Here is a 21,119-nt window from a genome sequence, read left to right as displayed (position 1 = left end):
CTGTGAATTCCTTCTTGAGGAGTCGTGGCATTGTGTTCTGCTCTGACTTGGCAGTGACGGTCGGTTATACGGCTCTGTCGCTGGAGGTTACTGAGTCTAGTCACTTTCGAGCGGATAGCTTCCGGTCGACACAATGTCGAATCAACCCCAGTACAACTACTATCCGCCTCCTCCGGGACAGGAGGCTGGTCAGCCACCTCAATCAGCTCCATATGCTCCCCAACAGCATCCCGCGGGCTATGGACAACCCTACCAGCCGTCGCCCTATGGACAGACACCTGCCCCGGGCCAACAGCTTGGTCAGGTTCCTCAGCCAGCCCCGTATAACCCTCAACAGCACCCAGGAGTCCCCGGACAGCCCCTGCCATATGGACAGACACCTACCCCAGGGCATCAGCTTGGCCAACCTCCTCAACCGTCCTCGTACAGTCCTCAGCAGCACTCCGGTGTTCCTGGGCAGCCCCTACCATACGGACAGGCACCTCCGGCGCAAGTAACTCAGCAGCCTACAGGCCCCGTCTACTCTGCCCCGCCGTCCACCCCGGCGGCTATCCAGTCCACTGCCAAATCATTTTACAAAGTGGGCAAGGGTCTTCTCGGCGATCTTGCGAGCAACATCAAGAACAAGTACCCGGGCGGCGCTCCTGGTGCCTCCTCTTCAGCTTCGGCCCCGAGTGCACCTCCTTCCGCCGGCACGTACTCAGCTCCTCGTCCGGTTTCTACCTATCAACAGCAGCAAGGTCATATCAGCGCACCTCCGCAACCCCAGACCTACAACCCGCCTTCAAAGAAGCCTTCTCGCACTTACTATCATCCACCAACTCCACCTAATCAGCACACTTCTCTTCCAGGGACCGCCCAAGTGCCTCCGGCAGCTCAGCAGTCGTACAACCCGGGGCCAGCCTATGTGGCTGGTCCTTTGGTTCAGTCGCCTCCAGATACCTCCTCTCCATACCAGCAGTTGCAGCATCACAACAGCTTCCCTTTTCCACATGGCACGGCGGTCCAGTCACCGGTTCAATCGCCACCTGGTGCTGTTCCCGATCAGGGACATGTTGCCGGGCAGACTCCTCATCCTGGACAGCCATATCAACCATCGTATACTGCGCCGCCAACTCAGTATGCCAGTCCCGCTCCGATTCATCCATCTCCATCTGCGCCTCCTCAGTATCAGCAACAACCGGCTTCCCAGCAGGGCGGCTATACGAGCCCACAGCAGCCAATTGTTCAGTCGCCAGTGACTACATCATCGCCTCATGGTGTTCCCCCTTATGGTCAACCCACTGCGACACAACAACCTACCCAACCAGTCTATCAACCGCAGTCACCAGCCTACCCAGCCCCCCCGGTTGGGTTGGCGTCACCCGCTGAACAGGGAAACCCTCATGCTCCCTATAGCCCGCAGGCCGTTCCGCAGCCGCCGCAAGCCCCAGGAATCCCACATCAGCAGGCAACTCCAGGTACTCCAGGTCATCATGCACAAGCTAGTGTCAGCCAAGTGGCTCCTCACGATGCTCAATACCCTCCCCAGGCAATCCCACCGCCATATCAGACTCCAGCACCGTTGCCTCAACAGACCCCGACGGCGTTGCCCCAGGAAGCTAGTCCCCATCCACCTCCAGCTCAACAACCCGCGGTTCCCTCCCCAGCACAAAACCACTACTATCCTGCTCATCAAGATCCAGCGGCACAGGCCCAGGCTCAAGCCACGCAGCCTGCACAACACACCAGCCCGGCTGCTAACCAGCATCACTACTACCCACCTCCGCCGCATGGAGGTCCTCCAGGCTCGACTCCGATTCCAGGTGCCCCTGGGCCGATATCAGCGACAACGGTAGAACCTAACTCTCAGGTCTACGGTGCCCCTGTCTATGATCCAGCCTCCCAGACACCGCAAACACCAAGCAGTCAACCAGCTCACCAGACTAATCCAGCAACGAATCAGCATCAATATTACCCTCCTCCACCTCCCGGCAATGGAGCTCCTGTGCCAGAGCAAGCTGCGAACACGCAACATGTTGGCCAAGGCACTCCTGCTTCGAACTACTACCCTCATTCTCCTCCGCCAATCGGTGGAGATCAGCCTGGTGCTGCCTCTACTCCAGTGGCTTCTGTTCCTGTTCCAGCTCCTGCACCACCGAACGATTTTGGAGCTAGCAACCAGCAGAGCGCGCAGCCTGTCCCGCAAGCTGCTCCTTCGCAGAACCATGAGCACGAACAATACTTCCAACCTGTCCCTCGCCCACCGCCTCAGCCGATTGAGAACCGACAAGAACATGAACAGTATTTTCAACCTGTTCCTCGACCGGCGCCTCAGCCGATTGAGAACCGACAAGAACATGAACAGTATTTTCAACCTGTTCCCCGGCCGGCGCCTCAAGCTATTGAGAACAGACAGGAGCACGAGCAATACTTTCAGCCTGTCCCTCGTCCACAACCCGAAGCTCCTGCTTCACGGACCGAACATGAACAGTACTTTGCGCCTGCTCCTCGTCCGCCCATCCCATCAGCGGAACCGCCTGCGGCCACCACGACGGTGCCAGGCTCAACCGCTCCAGCAGGTCAATACTACGCTCCACCACCTGGGCAGCCATCGTATGTTCAACCAGAGACGGGAGTGCCTCCTCCACCTCAATATGCCCCTCAGCATGACCCTGTTGCTGCACTGTCGAATCAAATGAACGCCCTCAACGTTCAAGGAGGGCAGCAGTACCCAGCAACACAATATGGTGGACACACGCCTTCTCAAGAACTTCCACGAGGGCCACCGGCTTATCAAGCCACCGGTCCTGACTGGCAGGTGATGCCATACTGCCCCGAGAACAGAGTTGTGGGATACTCGCTCGACTGGTACCGCCTCCCAGATGTTCCCGAGTTTTTCGTTTGCACCAGATGCCATGCCGATCACATCACAGCAACGCATCTTGCAGGTCAGTTCGAGAGAGTCAAGCAACCTGATGGTTCTGCGTCTAGTTGTGGCTTCTACGTCCCTCGTGTGAAGGAGGTCCTCTGGCCACAGGCTCTTCAGAGTAATGATCTGAGCGCCCTCCGTGCTTACATGAAGAAGCGTCAAGAGGTAATTGCCTGCAAGGGGAAAGCCCAAGTTACCGGTGCCGAAGGGCTCAAGTGGTACCAAATGGCACAGAACGAGATCAACGGCTTCGTTACGTGTGAAGCCTGTTACGAGGATCACGTTGTGGGGACACCCTTTGAGCGTCAATTTTCACCTTCTCGGCCTCATCCACAAGAAGAGAAGTGGACGTGCGACATGGCCATCCCATACGTCCAGAAAATGGTGACACAAACGGCAAAGCAGAATGACTGGCAAGGCTTTGTAGCCGCCGCCAAGAAGCGACTCGAGCTTCCAGTTTGCGAGGGCGAGGTTGTCGAGGCCAACAGTCGCACTTGGTACCTCCCACGCCGCAAGATCAAAGACATGTACGTCTGTGAGGCGTGCTACATGGACAAACTGGCTTTGACGAGGTTCAGCGGCGAGTTTGAGCCTTATCAGCGACCAGCTGGATTTGACGGCTTCCTGGCACAACTCGGCGAACGATGGACCTGTGATTTTGCAGACAACAAGATTTCTATGCAGTTTGCTCTGGAGGGGGCGATCTACCAGCGCAACTTTGACGTCCTCTGGAACGCTGCTAATGCCATTCTCAGTCTTGTTCCTTGTACTAAGCATGGTATTATACGGGGCAAGTGGTGGACTGTGGCAGGCGGATGTCCTGACCTGAATATCTGCGAAGCGTGCTACAACGCTATCTTAATACCTGCAGGCGTCGGTCACTTTTTTGAGCAGGCGGAGCGAGACCAGACCATCGACATTGTGTGCAACTTTTGTCCTTCAGGCTCGCGCTTTGGCGTGTTCCTTCTGAAGTTTGCTGAGGCCCTTGACAAGGGAGTTTTCAGTTATTACTCGGACTACGTCAAGAAGTGGGCTAGTGTGCCTGTATGCCCTGGTATCAAGCATAGAGAGAAGGGAAGATGGTGGGGATATGGCGAGGCCCTCTTCTGTCCGGATTGCTACCTGAGCTTCGTGGCCGATACACCCCTGGCAGACTCTCTTCCCGTCAAGGATGTGTACGATGAGCGAGCCCTCGTCTGTCAGATTTGGTCACCGAGAATGCGCAAGATGTGGCTCGAAGTCTGCGCAGCTGGACCCCCTGGCTCTCCAGAATCCGAAGCAGCGCTGAACGAGTTCAGAGCATTCGGCACCAAGCGCATGGAAGTCTACAACGCAACGGTCCCCCAGATCCAGTTTATCCAGGGCATGAAGATGCTCAAGATGCAAAACGCCATGCACCAGGGCCAGTTGAGTCTCATGTACCAAGGCATGAACTCCATGGCAGCTATCTCGGGAACAACGGATGGGTATCTACATGGGAACAGCTCTCTTGGGTATTATGAGACTGAGCACGGTGCAACGGCTGCGCAGATGATGAACAATATGCATGCTGGTATGGCGGATGCGAATAGCGGGGGTGATTGGATGCAGATTGCGAGGTTGCAGGCGATGTGGATGGAGGTGGAGTGATGAAAGGGAGAACACGAGATGATGAGTTTATGTTGGGATTGTCTTGCTTGTCTGTTAGAATCTATTTTGTAGCGTACAATTTCTCATTCTGTCACGTTGGACTTGTGTCCCCCCTATGCTTAGTCCCTTGTAAACACGGGCATGGTATCGAGGGGGCACTCCACAGACACCGTCTTGCCTCGAGGGGGCTTCGTAAACTGTCCCATCTGCACCCTTCCACCGAATGCCCTCACCAGTAAACTGTCCCATCTGCACCCTACACCGAATCCCCTCACCAGGAAGATCACATCCCTGTCTTCTGGGTGGGTAAGGATCGGTGCTACCAGATACTTGGGCCCATACATGTACTGATCCTCAAGAGTCCAACACTTACCGTCCCCTGGGAAGTCATAGAAGCAAGGACGCATCAGAGGATCACCATTTTCATGAGCAGACTTCATCAAACCCCTCGTGTACTCCCTCAGCTCTTCACGGATGTTGAGGTATTTCTTGCAGATCCCGTACACCTCTTCACCGTAAGACCAAACCTCGTTAGGACCACCAGAGAGACAGAAGCTTCCTCCTGTGGTGCCCAGTCTCGGCTGCTTGGGTTCTCTGTCTCCATGTAGTCTCATAACTGGGCAAAAAGTTCCCCACTGGAACCATCGGACAAAAAGTTCTCGGAATGCTGGCTCATCGGGATCACCACCGTGGAACCCGCCAATATCAGTAGTAAACCAGGCCAAGCCGGCAATACCCATGTTCAGCCCAGCAGCCAACTGGTTACGTAGACTGCCCCAGCTCGACGCAATATCCCCAGACCAAACAAGGGCACCAAACTTTTGACTTCCAGCCCAAGCACATCGAAGCAGGTTAACGATGTTCTCTTGACCGGCTTCCTTCTGGCCTTCGTAGAAGCCCTTAGCGTAGTCGTAGGGGTAGATGTTGCCAATGGACAAGTTAGGCCCAGCTGCATAGCGGTAAATGTCAAAGTCGTAGACAGTATACTCGGGCTCGGCTTCATCGAGCCAGAACACCTTGATACCCTTGTCGTAGTAGTTGCGCTTCACTGCGTCCCAGACGAACTGTCTTGCTTCGGGGTTGGTAGCGTCATAGTGAATGGCATATCCGCGACCTTCCATGGCTGCCCGAATACCCCTGTCTTGTCGAATGAGAAGACCTCGTCGAAGCATATCGTCGTAGTTCTCCGAGTCTTTCTCTACGGTGGGCCAGATGGAGACCATGAGTTCGATGTTCAAGGCCTTTAGCTCGGCAACCATGGCATCTGTCTACTGTCAGCGAAAGACCACGTCATGAGATAGATACAAGTACTCACCAGGGTCAGGCCAAAACGTAGGGTCAAACTTCCAGTCTCCCTGGTTTGGCCAGTGGAAATAGTCGCACACAATGAGGTCAATCGGCAACTCTCGTCTCTTGTACTCGCGTGCGACCTCGAGTAGCTCCTCTTGAGTCTGGTAACGAAGCTTGCACTGCCAGAATCCGAGTCCATACTCAGGCATCATCGGCACTCGGCCAGTAACTCCCGTGTAGGCCTGGATGATCTCAGCAGGCGTGTCACCAGCGACAACCCAGTAATCCAGCATGTCGGTCGAGTATGCCTCAAAAGTTGTTGTGAGCTTACTGAAGACGGCTCGGCCAACTCCTGGGTTGTTCCAGAGGAATCCGTACCCGAGACTTGAGAGTGCAAAAGGGACAGTCGCTTGCGAATTCCGTTGCGCAAGCTCCAGATCCGCACCCTTCAAGTTAAGGAACGGTTGTTGGTACTGACCCATGCCGTAGATGCGCTCATCGGGGTCTTGGGACTCGAAACGCATGGTCAAGTGGTAGTCGGGAGATCCCAGACGAGGCTTCCACTCGCGAGCTTGGATTCTGAGAGAACTGCATTTCGGGTCGAGAATGTCTAGGCGATGACGGGCGAATTCTTCCAGAAGGACCTTGCCCGTCTTGGTGTTTGATATGACAATCTTGCCACGGCGGCTGATGTCGGCCTTGATCTTGCCGTTGGTGATCGAGGCCGAGTTGCCTTGAATGTCAATGACTGGGGTTGACGTCGACGGCTTCTCAGTCAGAGCCCATTCTCTCTCAGGTAGAGTGGCTAGACATGTCGCCCGGATTCGAAGAGAGTCAGGACCCCATGGCTCAATGTAGAGGATCTCGGCGTCGAAGCGGAACCCGAGCCGACGGTTGCTTTCATTGGTGAAGGCAGGGTCGGGTCTGGTGCCGTACTCTTGGTTGCCGGCAGTGGAAGAAGCCATGGCCAGGGTATAGTAACAAGGGTTGAAACTGCTGGTGTAATGATGCTAGAAAGGGATGGCAATCTTCTCGAACGGGAATATCCAGGGAAAGGTTTAATACCACCAAGAAATGGACCGAGTCATGATATGAACCAATAGCAAATGGGCCATAATATTAGGCAGAATGTCCCTGAAGATCGACATTGCAGTTCGGAAGCGGTCCAAACAGAGATCGATACGAAGCTTCCCCCAGCTTATGTTATCAGCTGACCACGACTCGGATGGGATAGAAGAGGGGTTATGCGGGGGAAGTGATACGATTGATACCCGATGCTACCAGCCAAGACGATCGGTCGAAGGAAGGCAAGCGATGGATGATTGTAAGTTGAGGTTAGGGTCCGTTTCTCGGAGTCCAAACATGCTAAATCATGTTTTTAGCGTTTCTTCGTCATCAAAAACGTTAACGAGGCTTGCTGCACCTTCGGCCGACCGCCCCTTGTAAGGGGTTGGCTATTTTGCATCCCGCGAATTGACGGTCAAGTTGCGTGGGGGTTACGAGAGGAGGCTCGCTTACCTTTAGTCTTTACAAGAGTCATTTAGCCTTAATACAATAGTGTAAGTCCTAGTCAAACACAAATGTGACTGCGTAGCTGTGGGGGTGGCATATCGGGAACTGAACGCAATGAGGGCCTTGTCCAGATGCTTCCAAGTATGTTGCCTATTACGTACAGTTGACGTGTACAACTGTCAAGTCTTGGTCAAGCTGAAGCGGCTTTCAGAAATAGCCCCCCTGGTATTCCATCGGAAGATTATCCGGTATGGCCTTGGCATCCACACCTTCGAGGCGGAGGCTCCGCCTCGGCTCTCTCGACTGACCAGGGTCGACCTTAACCCCGGATCGGCACCCTTAAACTTAATCAGACTAGCTAAATTCCAGCAAAAGTTGGGGATCCAAGGTCAGACGCAGCTTGCAAGAGCCGAGGGTATCGTGTATGTCCGGGCACCGTACCCATATAAGTACATAGCCCAGATCCCGAACAGTAACACAAGCAGATATCATCCATCAGCCGGACTACCTAAATCTTTACTCCAGTCATGAATCCAACCACTAGTAAAGACGATGCTGTCGACCACCAGCTCGAGCATCATGACGATGACAACCCCAAGGCCCAGCTGCACTCGCTGGAGGAGGCTCAGGCTGCGTCAGCTGCGGAGCATTCCACCACCCTGCGGCAGGCTCTGCGTGAGAACTGGAAAGCAGTCTTGTGGTCTGCTGTGATCTCGCTGACTATCGTTATGGAGGGCTATGACCAGAGGTTTGTCTACTCAGCAGCGGTTTTGACTGTGCTAACCTCTCCTTGTTAGTCTCATGTCAAACTTCTTCGGTTATCCAACCTTTCAGCGCAAGTTCGGTTCATACGTAAGGACCCTTCCATACTACCATTTTTCTTTAACTAACTAGTGGTTTAGTATCCGGAACAAGATACTTGGCAACTCACCGGAGCTTGGCAAGCCGGTCTTCAGAACGGCACCAACTCCTGTGTGGTGATCGGAGGCTTCATCAACGGGGTGGGCATCCGCTCGCTACGGCTACAAGAGAGTGCTTCAAATCTCACTCGCCCTTATGACTGGCTTCATTTTCATCTCTTTCTTCGCCGTCCGCATTGAGATGCTCCTCGTTGGCCAAATGCTTTGCGGCCTTACCTGGGGGTGTCTATGCGACCAGTGGGCCGGCCTATGCCTCCGAGGTGGCTCCCCTTGCTCTGCGAGGTCATTTGACCGTCTACGTCAACCTCTGCTGGGCCATGGGTCAGTTCCTTTCAGCTGGTGTCCTCAAGGGTATGCTTGCGTATACATCAGAGTGGTCCTGGCGCGTCCCCATTGCTATCCAGTGGATGTGGCCTCTTCCCATTATCATTGCTGTCACGTTGGCTCCTGAGTCTCCTTGGTGGCTCACTAAGCGAGGCCGGTACGAAGATGCCGAAATGTCTCTGATGCGGCTCTCTAACCGATCTCGTCTTGACTGCCGAGCTACTGTCTCTCAGATGCGCCATACGATTCAGCTTGAGTCCGATATTCAATCTGACTCGAGCTATCTCGACTGCTTCCGAGGCGCGAATCTGCGACGAACCGAGATCTGCATGATTGTCTTTGCCGGCCAGCAACTATCGGGCGCTGTGTTTGCTTATACGCCGACCTACTTTTTCATTCAGGCCGGTATCAGCACCGACAATGCTTTCAAGATTGCTATTGGTAGCACAGCAATGGCTTTCCTTGGAACTTGTGTCTCTTGGATCTGGCTTTCTTACTTTGGCCGACGAGTGTTGTATACACTGGGCATCACCCTCACAAGCTGCTGCCTCATTATTGTGGGTATATGCTCAGCCGCATCATCTACCTCAGGCGCCCAATGGGCTCAAGTCTCGTTCGTGTTGGTCTGGAAGCTCGCCTACTCCATGACGGTCGGCCCCATCTGCTACGCCATCATCTCCGAGACATCCGCGGTGCGCTTGCGACCCCAGACTGTGGTAATTGCAAGGAACACGTACGCCATGGCCCAGATTGTGGCCAACGTTCTCAATCCCTACATGCTCAACCCCATCGAGTGGAACTGGAAGGGCAAGGCGGGTTTCTTTTGGGCGGGAACTTCGGCCATTACTGCCATCTGGTCATACTTCCGGCTTCCCGAGACAAAGGGGCGGACGTACGAGGAACTTGATATTCTGTTTGAGAAGCGGGTCAATGCGAGGAAGTTCAAGGAGACATCTGTGGACGCGTATGGTCTGGAGCACTGAAGTGAGGGTGACATCAACATGGTTGATACAGTACTGAGGCCTATATCTTGCTTCTCGATCCGGAGCATCTATCTAGCGAACCAAGCAGCCTTGTGCGAATGCATGTGTTAATTCTCCGCATCATTCTAGTTCTTCACTATCCACTTTCCAGGCGTTCTATCCTGAGTTTTCACCAAGGTCCCTCTGGTCTTGAGAAGTTGACAAGAGTGCAGACTTCGGTATTCCAAACTCTCAAAGCCTTCTGTCAGGAAATTTCCCTTAACCATTGTTTTGCCTTCTTCAATTAGCATCCATAGATCACAAATATTCGCATGAGATCTTCTCACATTTAACAGTCTCGAACCAGTCCAAGACCAGTTCCATCGGCGCAGGCAACACACTTCTGCTTTCCGTTGACGCAGGGATCACAGAAGAAGCCATCGCGAGTGCAGTCGAGCTGAGGGGCGGGGGCTGCTGTGACAACGGCGGCAAGGCCAAGGGCAATGATGGCGAAGAACTTCATGATGATAGATGAGCGTGAATGATAGTTGGAAGAGGGTGTTTAGGAGATTGTTTGCTGTTGTTCCTCTACAGCCTTTCTTCACGCCCAGCTTGCTTTTATATCTCTAGAGACAAGCAACCCGCGTATAGAGTCCAGTACTCAACTTCCATTCTTGTCAACGGAGCATCATCTTGATCCAAACTGAAAGCGGCTCCGCTCGAGGTGGCATTCATGATGCTATGCTGCATTGCCGATCTGTATAGATACAGATTCAGATACTGTCATGAGCATAACGAGCAAGTAGTTACCTTGACACAATGGTAGATCTAGATGTCTTCCACCAAAAGGGCCTGGGTAGCATGCGAGTTTCCGCATTGGGCATATCGGCCGGTGCATCCGAGATGACGAGATAATGCTATTGCTGGAATTTTTGAGGCCACTTCGGAAGTCGGCTTCGGATAAGTTGATAACTCATGAAATATGTCAACACGGAAAAACGACTGACTTTTGACTTGTCATTCATACACATACGGAGCGATAGCCCGGGAAGACTTAAAAACGCACCAGTAAGGATCTTGCGAGGGTTTTGCTCGTCAGTTCTCTCAGCTGCAGACGGATAATGCCCCTCCATCTTGTCACGGAAGACTGCCGAGTGGTCACCATTTCGGCGCTTGTCAAGGCAAGGTTGGCTGCATGGTTGACTTATCCGTATTGAAGCCCATTTCATCTATAGGGACTGCAACAACGTTCGATATCCTAACTTCTTTATTGCCAAGTCTCAGGACCAACTACAAATCTAGTTATCCACAGGCTGAACAATAGCACCTGCGCGTCCCTGATCAAGCCCATTCAGAGCACTCATATCCTCATCATCAAGATCAAACCCAAACACGTCCGCATTCGCCTTGATACGTCCAGGATTGTCGCTCTTTGGCAAAGGAATCCACTTCTTCTCAAGACAGAACCGGATCAGAACCTGGCTTGGAGTGACGCCGTGCTTCTCGGCAATGTCCACGAGGGTCTTGTCATCGGCCTTGGTGTTTCGCACGAGAGGGCAGTATGCCTCTACGACGATGCCTTTCTTTTCACAGTATTCGACAATCTCTTTCTGCTGCATCCAAGGGTGTAGCTGGGTGAAAAGTTAGCACAGCCATCTCTTCTAAATAAGAACACTCACCTCGATCTGGTTCGCATGAGGCGGCCACACTTCAGCATATTCCTTGAGCTCCTCGATGTGTTTGATGCCAAAATTGCTCACACCAATACTCTTGGCCTTTCCCTCTTTGTAAAGCCTCTCAAGAGCTTGCCACATCTCCTTTCTCGCAGCTGCACCACCATTGGGGCTGTGAACCAGAAACAAGTCCACGTAGCCAGTGTCTGGATCGAGCAACTTGACGCTCTCCGCGCACTGCGCGTAGCTCTTGTCAACAGAGCCGCCGGGACTCAGGATCTTGGTAGTGAGATAAATTTCTTTGCGGTCAAGACCTGACTTCTTGACAGCTAGGCCAACCTCCTTCTCGTTACCGTAGTACTGTGCCGTGTCGATGTGGCGATAGCCACATTCCAATGCAGTGAGGCATGATTGGATGCACACATCGGTTGGGGATCTGTAGACACCGAACCCAAGCTGTGGAATCTTGAGCGAGTTATTCAGCGAGAGAGTGTCGGAAATCGATCGTTTGGCCATTTTGTCACTCGATTGTGTCACAAGGTTTGAAGGAGAAAGTTGTGAGCGTCAGCGCTCGGCAGTGGCAGTGTGAGCTATTTTCCAAATGTCGGCTGTTATCTCCGATGTATGAAGAGGGGTAGTTATCGTGCTACATGAACTGAGATTTGGCTTGTTGTTTTCCATGCAGTGTTACTAATTGAACAATGACGAGCGCGAGGCGCGTCGTGAAGCGCCAGTAAGAATCGAGGGAGCCGAGTCAATGAGCCGAGTCAATGACGTTTCAACTCTCTCTTCCCATCGTCCTCTCTCCATGCATACGCGATGGCGGAGTCAATGATATCATATCATTCCTAGACAACATAGTTCACCCACTAGTTGCTTTTCGGAGAAAAGGCTTTGAAGCCAAAGACTTCTAGACAGATTATTGTTTCCTATCCGCCTCTAAATATTGGATCTTTACAATCACCGTCATTATGGCTCACGTTGAACCCAACTACTTCACCTGCACACTTGGGGAGGCTTTGAAGCTGAAACAACAAGCCGTTGGCCCAGTGCAGTCGTATAAGACGGTGATTGACTTGATCGACACGCAAGCGAGGAATAATCCCGAATCTCCAGCTCTTGGGTTTGCATCGCTTGACGATGAAGAATCTACCCGCAATCGTGAGGTCCACGGCTGAGGTCCACAGCACCGTTGGATTTACTCACTAACATCGGCAGTATTTCCCCGTGTCGTCTCATTCCAAGAACTTCGCGAACTATCGAAGTGCGCTGAGCGAGCATTATCCCGCTGGGTGACCTCATCCAAAGATGCCGGCTCAACAGTCGGATTACTCTGCACCAGCAGTTTCGACTTTGTGTTCACTTGGTTGGGTCTTGCGCGCTCGGGATATTCGGTTTTGCTATTGGCGTAGGTCAATCCATGCGGATACTCTCGACGGAAATCTAACAGCCCTTGGTAGGCCACAACTCGAGCCCCAGGGAATCCAACATCTTTGCGAGACTTTGGGCGTCACCAAGATATTCACCGACATGGCGCATCGAGATAGAGCTTCCGCAGTCTCTAGCATCGACTTCTTGAGGACCTTATCATGCCAGGAACTTCTCGGATCTGGGCTTTCAAAGGAACCTCAGCGACGGTCCGGGAAACCTACAGACTCTGAGTTGCCTGGAGCCACCAAGGTCCCCGACATTGCCTACATATTCCATACTTCAGGCACTTCATCTGGCCTTCCAAAGCCCATTCCTCAAAGCCAGTTTGGCGTCGTTGGGGCGCTGCCGATCTTCCCAGGCGAGAATAAGCCTGCCACCTTCTCAACCACGCCACTCTATCACGGAGGCTTGGCGGATTGTATGAGAGCCTGGACGAGCGGGGCAATGATTTGGTTCTTTCCCGAAGGGCAAGCTCCTATCACGGGAGCTAACATCTTGAAAGCCATCAACTTTGCTTGCAACAAAGACGTCTCCCCCGTCAAATACTTTTCGTCAGTGCCGTACGTCCTTCAGATGCTTGCTGAGGAAGCCCAAGGGATTCAAGTCCTGAAATCCATGGATCTGGTTGGTGTGGGGGGTGCCGCTCTACCTACTGCCGTGGGTGACAAACTCGTCGATGCAGGGGTGAATCTCCTGTCGCGAATGGGAAGCGCCGAGTGTGGGTTCCTCATGTGCTCGCATCGAGACTACGCCAAGAATAAGGAGTGGCAGTACCTCAGAGTCATCAACGACACTCAAATTTTGGAACTTGAGCCTCGAGAAAACGGGCTGTCAGAACTTGTAGTGAAGCCCGAATGGCCCTTCAAAGTCAAGACAAACCGCGAGGATGGCTCCTACGCTACCTCGGATCTTTTCGAGCCCCATCCTTCCAAACCAAATGTGTGGCGATATCACAGCAGAGCTGATGCTCAGATCACACTTGCAAATGGCAAAAAGTTTGATCCCTCGCCAATGGAAGGCAGCATCTTAACCTCGACGAACATGTTAAAAGACGTGCTCATATTCGGGAGCGGAAGAGACTACGCCGGTGCTCTCTTGTTCCCTGTTTCAAACAAGGTTTCTCAAAAGAAAATCATTGACTCTATCTGGCCACATATCGATCAGATGAACAGCGCCAGCCAAAGTCACGCCCGTATCACCAAGCCTATGCTCTTGGTCGTTCCCGTTCACGACGGAGAACAACCTCTTGAAAAAAGCAGCAAAGGCACGATCCTCCGACGCCAAGCCGAGGAGAGATATGCCAAGGAGATTGAGCTGTCGTACAAACTAAGCTCGAGTCGATCAGCTTTCAGTCAGGTCGTAGACGAACAGCTAGCGGAAACAGTTTCGGACTGCTTTTTGCGAGTTCTGGGTCGCAAACCTGATCCTGATCAAGATCTCTATCGTCAAGGCGTCGACTCTATTGCCTGCATCCAGATACGAAAGCTCATCGAGTCGAATTGTCTGTCTCCGGGAATGACCCTTCCCATGAATGTTATTTACGACCAAGGTACCATCACCGCACTGGTAGAGTACTTGAGACGTGTTCGGGGAGGGCACAACATCGAGGAGCGAAACGGAGAAGAAGCGCAACTACAGTCCATGCATCAGCTTGCTGAAAAGTACAGCGATTTTGGAGATATCGAGACACAGCCTCGCATATGGCAAGGCAATGCTGTCGTCCTTACAGGGGCCACTGGCTTTCTGGGAGCTCATATCCTCCATCTCCTTCGGGGAGATGCCCGAGCCAACAAAGTCTACTGCCTTCTCAGGGCTGAATCCCCACAGTCTGCCCATGAAAGAGTCTCCAAGGCCCTTACCGACCGCGGCATGCCTGGCTTGGAGAACTTCGAAGAGTCGGAGACACCTGACGACAAGATTGTTTGCCTCCCGTGCGATCTAGCGAGTGGGGATCTTGGGCTGTCAGAAGAGCAAAGAGAACGCATCATGGATGAAACTGCCATTGTCATCCACTCAGCTTGGGCAGTCAACTTCAATCTCCAGCTCAACTCATTCGAAGATCAGATTGCCGCAACGCAGAACTTGCTCAAGCTAGCAGCGGTAGCTCAGGCACGCTTGATATTCGTCAGTTCAACAGCGGCTGTCAGCAGTTCGACTTCTACTCCTATCCCGGAGAAGATCTCTCAAGACCCCTCTCAAGCCTCGCCGATGGGTTACTCTCGTTCAAAGTGGGTTGCTGAACAGGTTTGCGAGTCTGCAAATAAACAATTCACGAGTGACGGAGACGATCTCGCCACGGTTGTTCGTATCGGTCAGCTGTGCAGCAATGATGTTGGTATTTGGAACGCAAGCGAAGCGTATCCTCTCTTGCTGTCAACTGCACGAGTAGCTGGGTTCTTGCCCGACATTTCACATGAGATGCTCAATTGGCTACCTGTGGAAGAGGCTGCTCAGTCAGTGATGGATATTGCCTTTTCCAGTCATGTTATGAAGCCAGAGAACGGCGAATCACTGTCAGCCACGGAAACCCGGGTCTATCACGTTCTGAACCCACACGCCAACCCCTCTTGGAGTCAGATGCTGAAATGGATATCAGACGGTGAAAAAGAACTTAGCTTTCAGATCGTGCCTCCCCGAGAGTGGATGAGCCGGTTGGAAGAAGCGCTGAAGGGAAAGGAGGGCAATCATCCATCTCAAGTTCTATTAGGGCTGTGGAAGCAGAACTATTGCCGAGATGAGGGTCATGAGTGCAAGGTAGGGGGACCCCCGCGAAGTCCTGTATTTGACCTGTCTCGCACCCAGCAAGTCTCCGCGGCAATGCGCGAGGTGAAGCCATTGGACCGTGAGCGAGTTCTGAAGACGTGGAAGTGGGTGTGCGAGGCGATCAAGCCCGAGAGGTAGTCGACTTAGATGACACGAGAAAAGATGAGGTTGATGAAAACTATTGCTCTGGTATTTCATTGCTATAAATGCGAGGTTTTGGACTAGTATTTCCCTTGAAAACAATTTGATATCAATGCCGCAACACATCCCAACACATGACAGATCGCAGCCCTAACAAACTCAAGAAACTCCACCCAGACATACCCTCAAGCAGTTCCATCATCCCAAGGCTCAACCTTCATCTTGAGTGGAAGATGAAGCAAACGATGTCCCGACTCATTCGGGGCAGGGAGTTTTCCACCCCGAATATTCATCTGCAGCGACTGGTGAAGCAGTCTTGGAGCGGCCAGGCTCGCATCTCGCTCATTCCGCAGAGCGACAAACTCGTCTGAGGTGATGCCGTCCTTGACGTGCTTGTTTTGCTCTCTGTGCTGTTGAACTGTCATGAACGGCACGGGAGCGCCTCTCTCTTCTGGGGGGTAGTCGTGGCCTGTCCAGATCTTGACGTGGCTGGGCATGGAGAGGAGTTTTCTTCCTGATTCATACAGGTCACTTGCACTGCCGCCGGGGAAGTCGCAGCGGGCTGTGCCAATGTCTGCGTGAAAGATCGAATCACCACAGAAGACGTTGTCTAGCTGTTTGTTAGTCGGTGCATGCCAAGCTCACTGCATCGGTACTCACCTCCAATCTTGTAGCCCAAGTGGTCGGGGGTGTGGCCAGGCAAGTGAATAGCCATCGCCTTCAAGTTGCCAATATCAAACGTTTCGTCATCATCAAAGAACTTGTCAAAGACACACTCATACTCCTTGGCTAGGACTCCATATCCCTTGCCGAACCTCGCCTGCACCTGATCGATGCGCTTCCCAATACCGATGAGAGGCTTGTGCCCTTGCGATTGGGTGAGGCGCTTCTGAAGGTACGCAGCTGCAGTGATGTGGTCGGCATGGGCATGTGTCTCGAGGATCCTCTCAACCTTGTAGCCCTTGTCCTTGACCAGGGATAGAATCAAGTCGGCGGTTTTGGTGGTGATGGCCTGAGTAACGGGGTCATAGTCCAACACTGGATCGATAATGACGGCGGTGAGGGTAGATGGGTCAGCGACCACGTACTGCCATGTCCCTGTGACGGTTTCAAACAGGTCATGGACTGTTGGTTCACCGACGGCACTAGCCTGAGTCGTGTAGGACGCATGACCTTGAGTGGCAGTCCGGGACATGGTCGCTTGGGTAGCCATTATTGGTCTTCTGTAGGGTATTTGGCGCGTGATTGTTGTTGATGTTGTCAATGGCCGAGAAGCAATTGCCGTCTTTGCCACTTGTTGATGAAAAGGGCGAATGTGTCTGACTGAACCGTTCAAAATGGATGCTCTTGGAGCTGTGAGTGGAGTCAAAGGTCGGAAGGACTTCATGGTGTCTTTAATGTCGCGATGGTCGTTGATTGATTAACAATTGAAGGGCGATCAAGAATGTTTATTTGCAATCAAGTTCAGGTGGCGATTGATTGACGATGATGTTTTGCGGCTGTTGGCGGCTCGGGTCGTCGGGGACCTGTCATCAGCTCGCCGACCACCCGGGGGAGGGATAGCCGACCTAGGATGCCCGTGATTGGACACATACGTCATTGTGATGGGTAGGGGGTTTTGAACCTCTTACGATTCTAAAGAGTGTCTGAGATTGCATTGATCTTGGTAATACGGGCTTTCTGGACATTCCGGCCTTTTCCGCGTTTGACACTGCAGGGTAGTTGTCGGGCTTTGAAGAGATTGATGCTCAGCTGAAGAACCGTTGAATGCAGTGGCGTGATGGCTTAATTGTGAAACGATTCATTATCTTGCTTTGCAATGTTCCTTTGTGGGAAGGGGAAGACGAGGAGGGTATCTGTCATGGCCGTGATAATTGCATGCATTGGTCGCCGCAAGCTGTCAAATGGCTGTAGATTACACTCGACCAATAAGATTACGATCCGTCAGCGGTTGAGCGTCCCGAGAACAGACCCTGCACAGTCACCGACAGCCTCTCGGTGAGCGCCCCTCGGTGAGTTCTCTCCACGGATCTCGTCTCAGGGTCCAAACCCAATCAACACAGCAACGACTCATTCACCCTCACGAGCCAATGACTCCCTCTCGCTCCAGCGGAAGACGCCGCCCAAGAGGCCAGAATCATCAAGACCGGACCATCGGCGAACAACCCCTGGCATCACGCCATCGCTGAAGTTTTTCCCGCAACAACTAGCCCGCAATCGGCGACCAACCGTCACCGCGCTTTTGATAATCCGGCCCGACAACTCCCCGAAACGGCTAGCCGGGCACCTCGGGTGGGTACGTACCTTGAATTGATAATCCCGGCTCCACTCGACCCTTTTTAGCTGCCTCTTCTTGTCGATTTTCTTTGATCACCAACAACCTCATTCTCAACTCACAGACAGCCCACGATGCTCCGGAGTCGCGTGACATTGGCAGCCCGTACTGCTGGGCGATCTTTCGTCCTTGCTGATGCCCGCCGGGGTTTTGCTACTGCCGCCTCGACTGACGCTCCCGCTCCCAAAGCCGCTGCTCCCAAGGCCAACGCCGCTGCTGCGCCAGTCGCTCCCGCGAGCAGGGACCACAAGGTTGTGGTCATTGGTGCTGGTTCTGCTGGTATCTCCATCAGCCATCAGCTTCTCCGGACCGGCAAGTTCGCCCAGGACGACATTGCCGTTGTTGATCCCGCCCAATGGCATCACTACCAGCCTGGATGGACCCTGGTCGGCGCCGGTCTCAAGAACAAGGAGGAGCTGAAGAGCTCGCTCAATGAGCTTGTCGACCCCAAGTTCAAGTTCTACAACGTCAGCGTTGAGGGCCTCGCCCCCGAGGAGAACTCTGTCAAGCTCGCCAACGGCAAGAAGATCAGCTATGATCACCTTGTCGTGGCCCCCGGCATCAAGATCAACTACGACAGCATCAAGGGTCTGCCTGAGGCCCTTGCTGCCCGAGATTCTCCCGTCACCTCCATCTACGGTTATGAAACTTGCGACAAGGTTTTCCCCGCCATTCAGCGTCTGCAGAAGGGCAACGCCATCTTCACCCAGCCTGCTGGCGTCATCAAGTGCGCTGGTGCTCCTCAAAAGGCCATGTGGCTCGCTCTGGACCACTGGAAGCAGACGGATCTGTACAACCCCGAGGACGTCTCCAAGTCGCCTATCAAGATCAGCTTCGCTACCGGCCTCCCCACCATGTTCGGCGTTCCCAAGTACAGCGCTGCGCTTGAGAAGCTCCGCGTGGAGCGAGGTGTTGAGGGTCTGTTCCAGCACGATCTCGTTGCTATTGAGGGCAACAAGGCCATCTTTGCCCGTCCCGACGGTCAGGAGAATGTGACCAAGCAGTTCGACTTTTTGCACGTTGTCCCCAAGATGGGCCCTCATGCTTTCGTCAAGAACAGCGCTCTCGCTAACGAGGCTGGTTATGTCGATGTTGACGACAACACCACCCGCCACAAGAAGTTCGCCAACGTCTGGTCCGCTGGTGATGCTTCTAGCCTGCCCACCTCCAAGACGGCTGCTGCCGTCACTTCTGAGGCTCCCGTCTTGGTCAGCAACCTGCTGCGAGCTATGGAGGGCAAGGAGCCTGAGCCTGCGTACGACGGCTACACCTCTTGCCCTCTGCCGACAGAGTACGGCAAGTTGATGCTGGCCGAGTTCAAGTACGGAGGTGTTCCCAAGGAGACGTTTGGAGATCTGCTTGGCATCGACCAGGCCGTTCCCCGCCGCTCTTTCTACTACCTGAAGAAGGACTTCTTCCCGTGGGTGTATTTCAAGTATATGGTCAAGGGACAATGGGGCGGACCTAAGGGCTGGATCAACTAGAGAAAAGTCTGGGATAGCGTGTACATTACTGCATAGAAATATATCACGGAGTTGGAATACATGAAGTAGTGAGCCATGATGGTCGTGAATCGCAGAGCCTCATTAAGAGTATTTAAATGTCTTGGCTCGGGGAATGGTGAACACATTTTCTACGTACTGCACAAACGCCTTGTGACCGAAAGTCAGCCTCAATATCTGCAAGGTCGCCGAAACCATCTGACTCACCTTGCCCATATATGGTCGCCGACCCCAACATCGGGAATCGGCGGGCTGAAAAGGGCTTTTGGACGGCCACCGGGATGATATAATGCCTGTCTCCCGTCGGTCACCACCATTCTATCTCGCCGAAGACTGACGCGTCGAATGATATCAAGTCTTTGGGTTGCCTTGTGACGCAAGGGCAAGGTCTAATCAGTCCATCTTTTGTCACTGCTGACTTTTGACATCTCACCCAAGATCCGAGACCCAATCGCGGTCGTTCTGGTTATCGTCGTTCTTTTCGGGGTATTCGAGTTGCCTGATTCCTGCGGCAGGATGAGCAGCGCGGCAGTGTCAAGCGAGACGGCAGTTGGAGTTTCGGCGTCGAAGATGGAACGGAAGAAGAACAGCCCTATTCGGTACCCCTTCTGGTTTGGCGGGAGTGCGACCAGCATGGCTGCATGTGTCACGCACCCCCTGGATCTTGGTATGTTGCAATGCTCCTTGTCTATTTTTGGTGCTGATCCTCTTTAGTCAAGGTAAAATCAGAACAAATAGTATAATTATGATTGATGCTAAGGAAGGAATAGGTCCGACTACAGACCCGAGGGCCTGGAGAGCCAAAGAGTATGTTTACGACTTTCACCAAGATCATCAAGACAGAAGGGCCCCTTGGCGTCTACAGTGGAATATCTGCTTCTCTGCTCCGACAGATGACATACTCCACAGTTCGCTTCGGTATCTACGAAGAGATGAAGCAGCAAGTGGGTAATGACGCAAGCTTCCTCTCGCTCATCGCAATGGCCACATCGTCTGGGTTCGTTGGGGGTATTGCAGGCAATTTTGCAGATGTCCTCAACGTTCGAATGCAAAATGACGTGGCGCTTCCAGTCCACCAGCGACGGAACTACAAGCATGCCGTAAATGGAGCTGTACGGATGGCTAGAGAAGAAGGGCTGGCAAGCTACTTTCGAGGATGGCTTCCTAACAGCAGTCGCGCGGCGCTCACAACAGCCAGTCAACTAGCAACCTATGACGTTGCAAAGCGGCTGCTCATAGAACACACGCCCCTGGGAGACACGCTGACGACACAATTATCGGCGTCGTTTATCGCTGGGCTGACGGCTGCTACTGTGACGAGCCCGATTGACGTCATCAAGACAAGGGTCATGTCTTCGACGAGTGATGTTGGAGTTTGGCAGATGGTGAAGAGTATATCTCGAAGTGATGGCCCTGCGTGGGTATTCAAGGGATGGGTCCCCAGCTTTCTGCGTCAGGGGCCGTGAGTATCTTCAGCCTAGTTTGAGTTGAGTGGAGTGCTAACTTCTTTAGGCACACTATTTGCATCTTTTTCTTCTTGGAGATGCATCGGAAGGCTTATAGAAGACTAAAGGGGGTTGATGAGAGCAGTGTGTGAGAGAGGGCTATGTTCCTATCTCTTGTAGGTGTTGTACGATAGATTAGGTGTGCTTTCACCAACGGTAGTATCCGTTATCTTGTGCCGGGAATTCAGAGATGCAAGAATTCTGAAAAGATTTGTTGTCTT

At 53.0% G+C, this 21,119-nt stretch overlaps 10 protein-coding genes across 10 annotated transcripts; 6 read left to right on the top strand and 4 right to left on the bottom strand.

The window, feature by feature from the left end:
• Positions 1–133: 133 nt before the first annotated feature.
• Positions 134–4,540, top strand: MRS44_015685 (uncharacterized protein; the record flags this gene model as incomplete). The annotated part of the gene is made up of 1 exon (XM_046278728.2): positions 134–4,540. One exon carries the CDS (start codon positions 134–136, stop codon positions 4,538–4,540), a length of 4,407 nt encoding a protein of 1,468 aa, XP_046130175.2.
• Positions 4,541–4,659: 119 nt separating this feature from the next.
• On the bottom strand, positions 4,660–6,795 carry MRS44_015684 (uncharacterized protein; the record flags this gene model as incomplete). Its single annotated transcript, XM_046280145.2, has 2 exons — positions 4,660–5,804; positions 5,856–6,795. 2 exons carry the CDS (start codon positions 6,793–6,795, stop codon positions 4,660–4,662), a joined length of 2,085 nt encoding a protein of 694 aa, XP_046130176.2.
• A 1,074-nt stretch (positions 6,796–7,869) lies between these two features.
• On the top strand, positions 7,870–8,442 carry MRS44_015683 (uncharacterized protein; the record flags this gene model as incomplete). Its single annotated transcript, XM_046284183.2, has 3 exons — positions 7,870–8,090; positions 8,140–8,194; positions 8,245–8,442. 3 exons carry the CDS (start codon positions 7,870–7,872, stop codon positions 8,440–8,442), a joined length of 474 nt encoding a protein of 157 aa, XP_046130177.2.
• A 137-nt stretch (positions 8,443–8,579) lies between these two features.
• On the top strand, positions 8,580–9,569 carry MRS44_015682 (uncharacterized protein; the record flags this gene model as incomplete). The annotated part of the gene is made up of 1 exon (XM_065619304.1): positions 8,580–9,569. One exon carries the CDS (start codon positions 8,580–8,582, stop codon positions 9,567–9,569), a length of 990 nt encoding a protein of 329 aa, XP_065475376.1.
• A 125-nt stretch (positions 9,570–9,694) lies between these two features.
• On the bottom strand, positions 9,695–10,071 carry MRS44_015681 (uncharacterized protein; the record flags this gene model as incomplete). The annotated part of the gene is made up of 2 exons (XM_065619303.1): positions 9,695–9,843; positions 9,903–10,071. The coding sequence occupies 2 exons, from the start codon at positions 10,069–10,071 to the stop codon at positions 9,695–9,697; spliced, it is 318 nt and encodes a 105-aa protein (XP_065475375.1).
• A 775-nt stretch (positions 10,072–10,846) lies between these two features.
• Positions 10,847–11,737, bottom strand: MRS44_015680 (uncharacterized protein; the record flags this gene model as incomplete). Its single annotated transcript, XM_046282126.2, has 2 exons — positions 10,847–11,179; positions 11,228–11,737. 2 exons carry the CDS (start codon positions 11,735–11,737, stop codon positions 10,847–10,849), a joined length of 843 nt encoding a protein of 280 aa, XP_046130178.2.
• A 455-nt stretch (positions 11,738–12,192) lies between these two features.
• On the top strand, positions 12,193–15,553 carry MRS44_015679 (uncharacterized protein; the record flags this gene model as incomplete). The annotated part of the gene is made up of 3 exons (XM_046278729.2): positions 12,193–12,382; positions 12,440–12,629; positions 12,682–15,553. 3 exons carry the CDS (start codon positions 12,193–12,195, stop codon positions 15,551–15,553), a joined length of 3,252 nt encoding a protein of 1,083 aa, XP_046130179.2.
• Positions 15,554–15,741: 188 nt separating this feature from the next.
• Positions 15,742–16,769, bottom strand: MRS44_015678 (uncharacterized protein; the record flags this gene model as incomplete). The annotated part of the gene is made up of 2 exons (XM_046276791.2): positions 15,742–16,166; positions 16,217–16,769. 2 exons carry the CDS (start codon positions 16,767–16,769, stop codon positions 15,742–15,744), a joined length of 978 nt encoding a protein of 325 aa, XP_046130180.2.
• A 1,196-nt stretch (positions 16,770–17,965) lies between these two features.
• MRS44_015677 (uncharacterized protein) lies at positions 17,966–19,375 on the top strand (the record flags this gene model as incomplete). Its single annotated transcript, XM_065619302.1, has 1 exon — positions 17,966–19,375. One exon carries the CDS (start codon positions 17,966–17,968, stop codon positions 19,373–19,375), a length of 1,410 nt encoding a protein of 469 aa, XP_065475374.1.
• Positions 19,376–20,202: 827 nt separating this feature from the next.
• MRS44_015676 (uncharacterized protein) lies at positions 20,203–20,859 on the top strand (the record flags this gene model as incomplete). The annotated part of the gene is made up of 1 exon (XM_046271157.2): positions 20,203–20,859. One exon carries the CDS (start codon positions 20,203–20,205, stop codon positions 20,857–20,859), a length of 657 nt encoding a protein of 218 aa, XP_046130182.2.
• Between the last annotated feature and the right edge of the window lie 260 nt (positions 20,860–21,119).

Source organism: Fusarium solani (genome assembly GCF_023522795.1).
Source record: "Fusarium solani strain SB1 chromosome Unknown bctg00000011, whole genome shotgun sequence".
NCBI classification, from domain to species: Eukaryota; Fungi; Ascomycota; class Sordariomycetes; order Hypocreales; family Nectriaceae; genus Fusarium; species Fusarium solani.
Note: the sequence above shows the minus strand (reverse complement) of the source record. Positions and strands in the feature narration are given on the sequence as shown.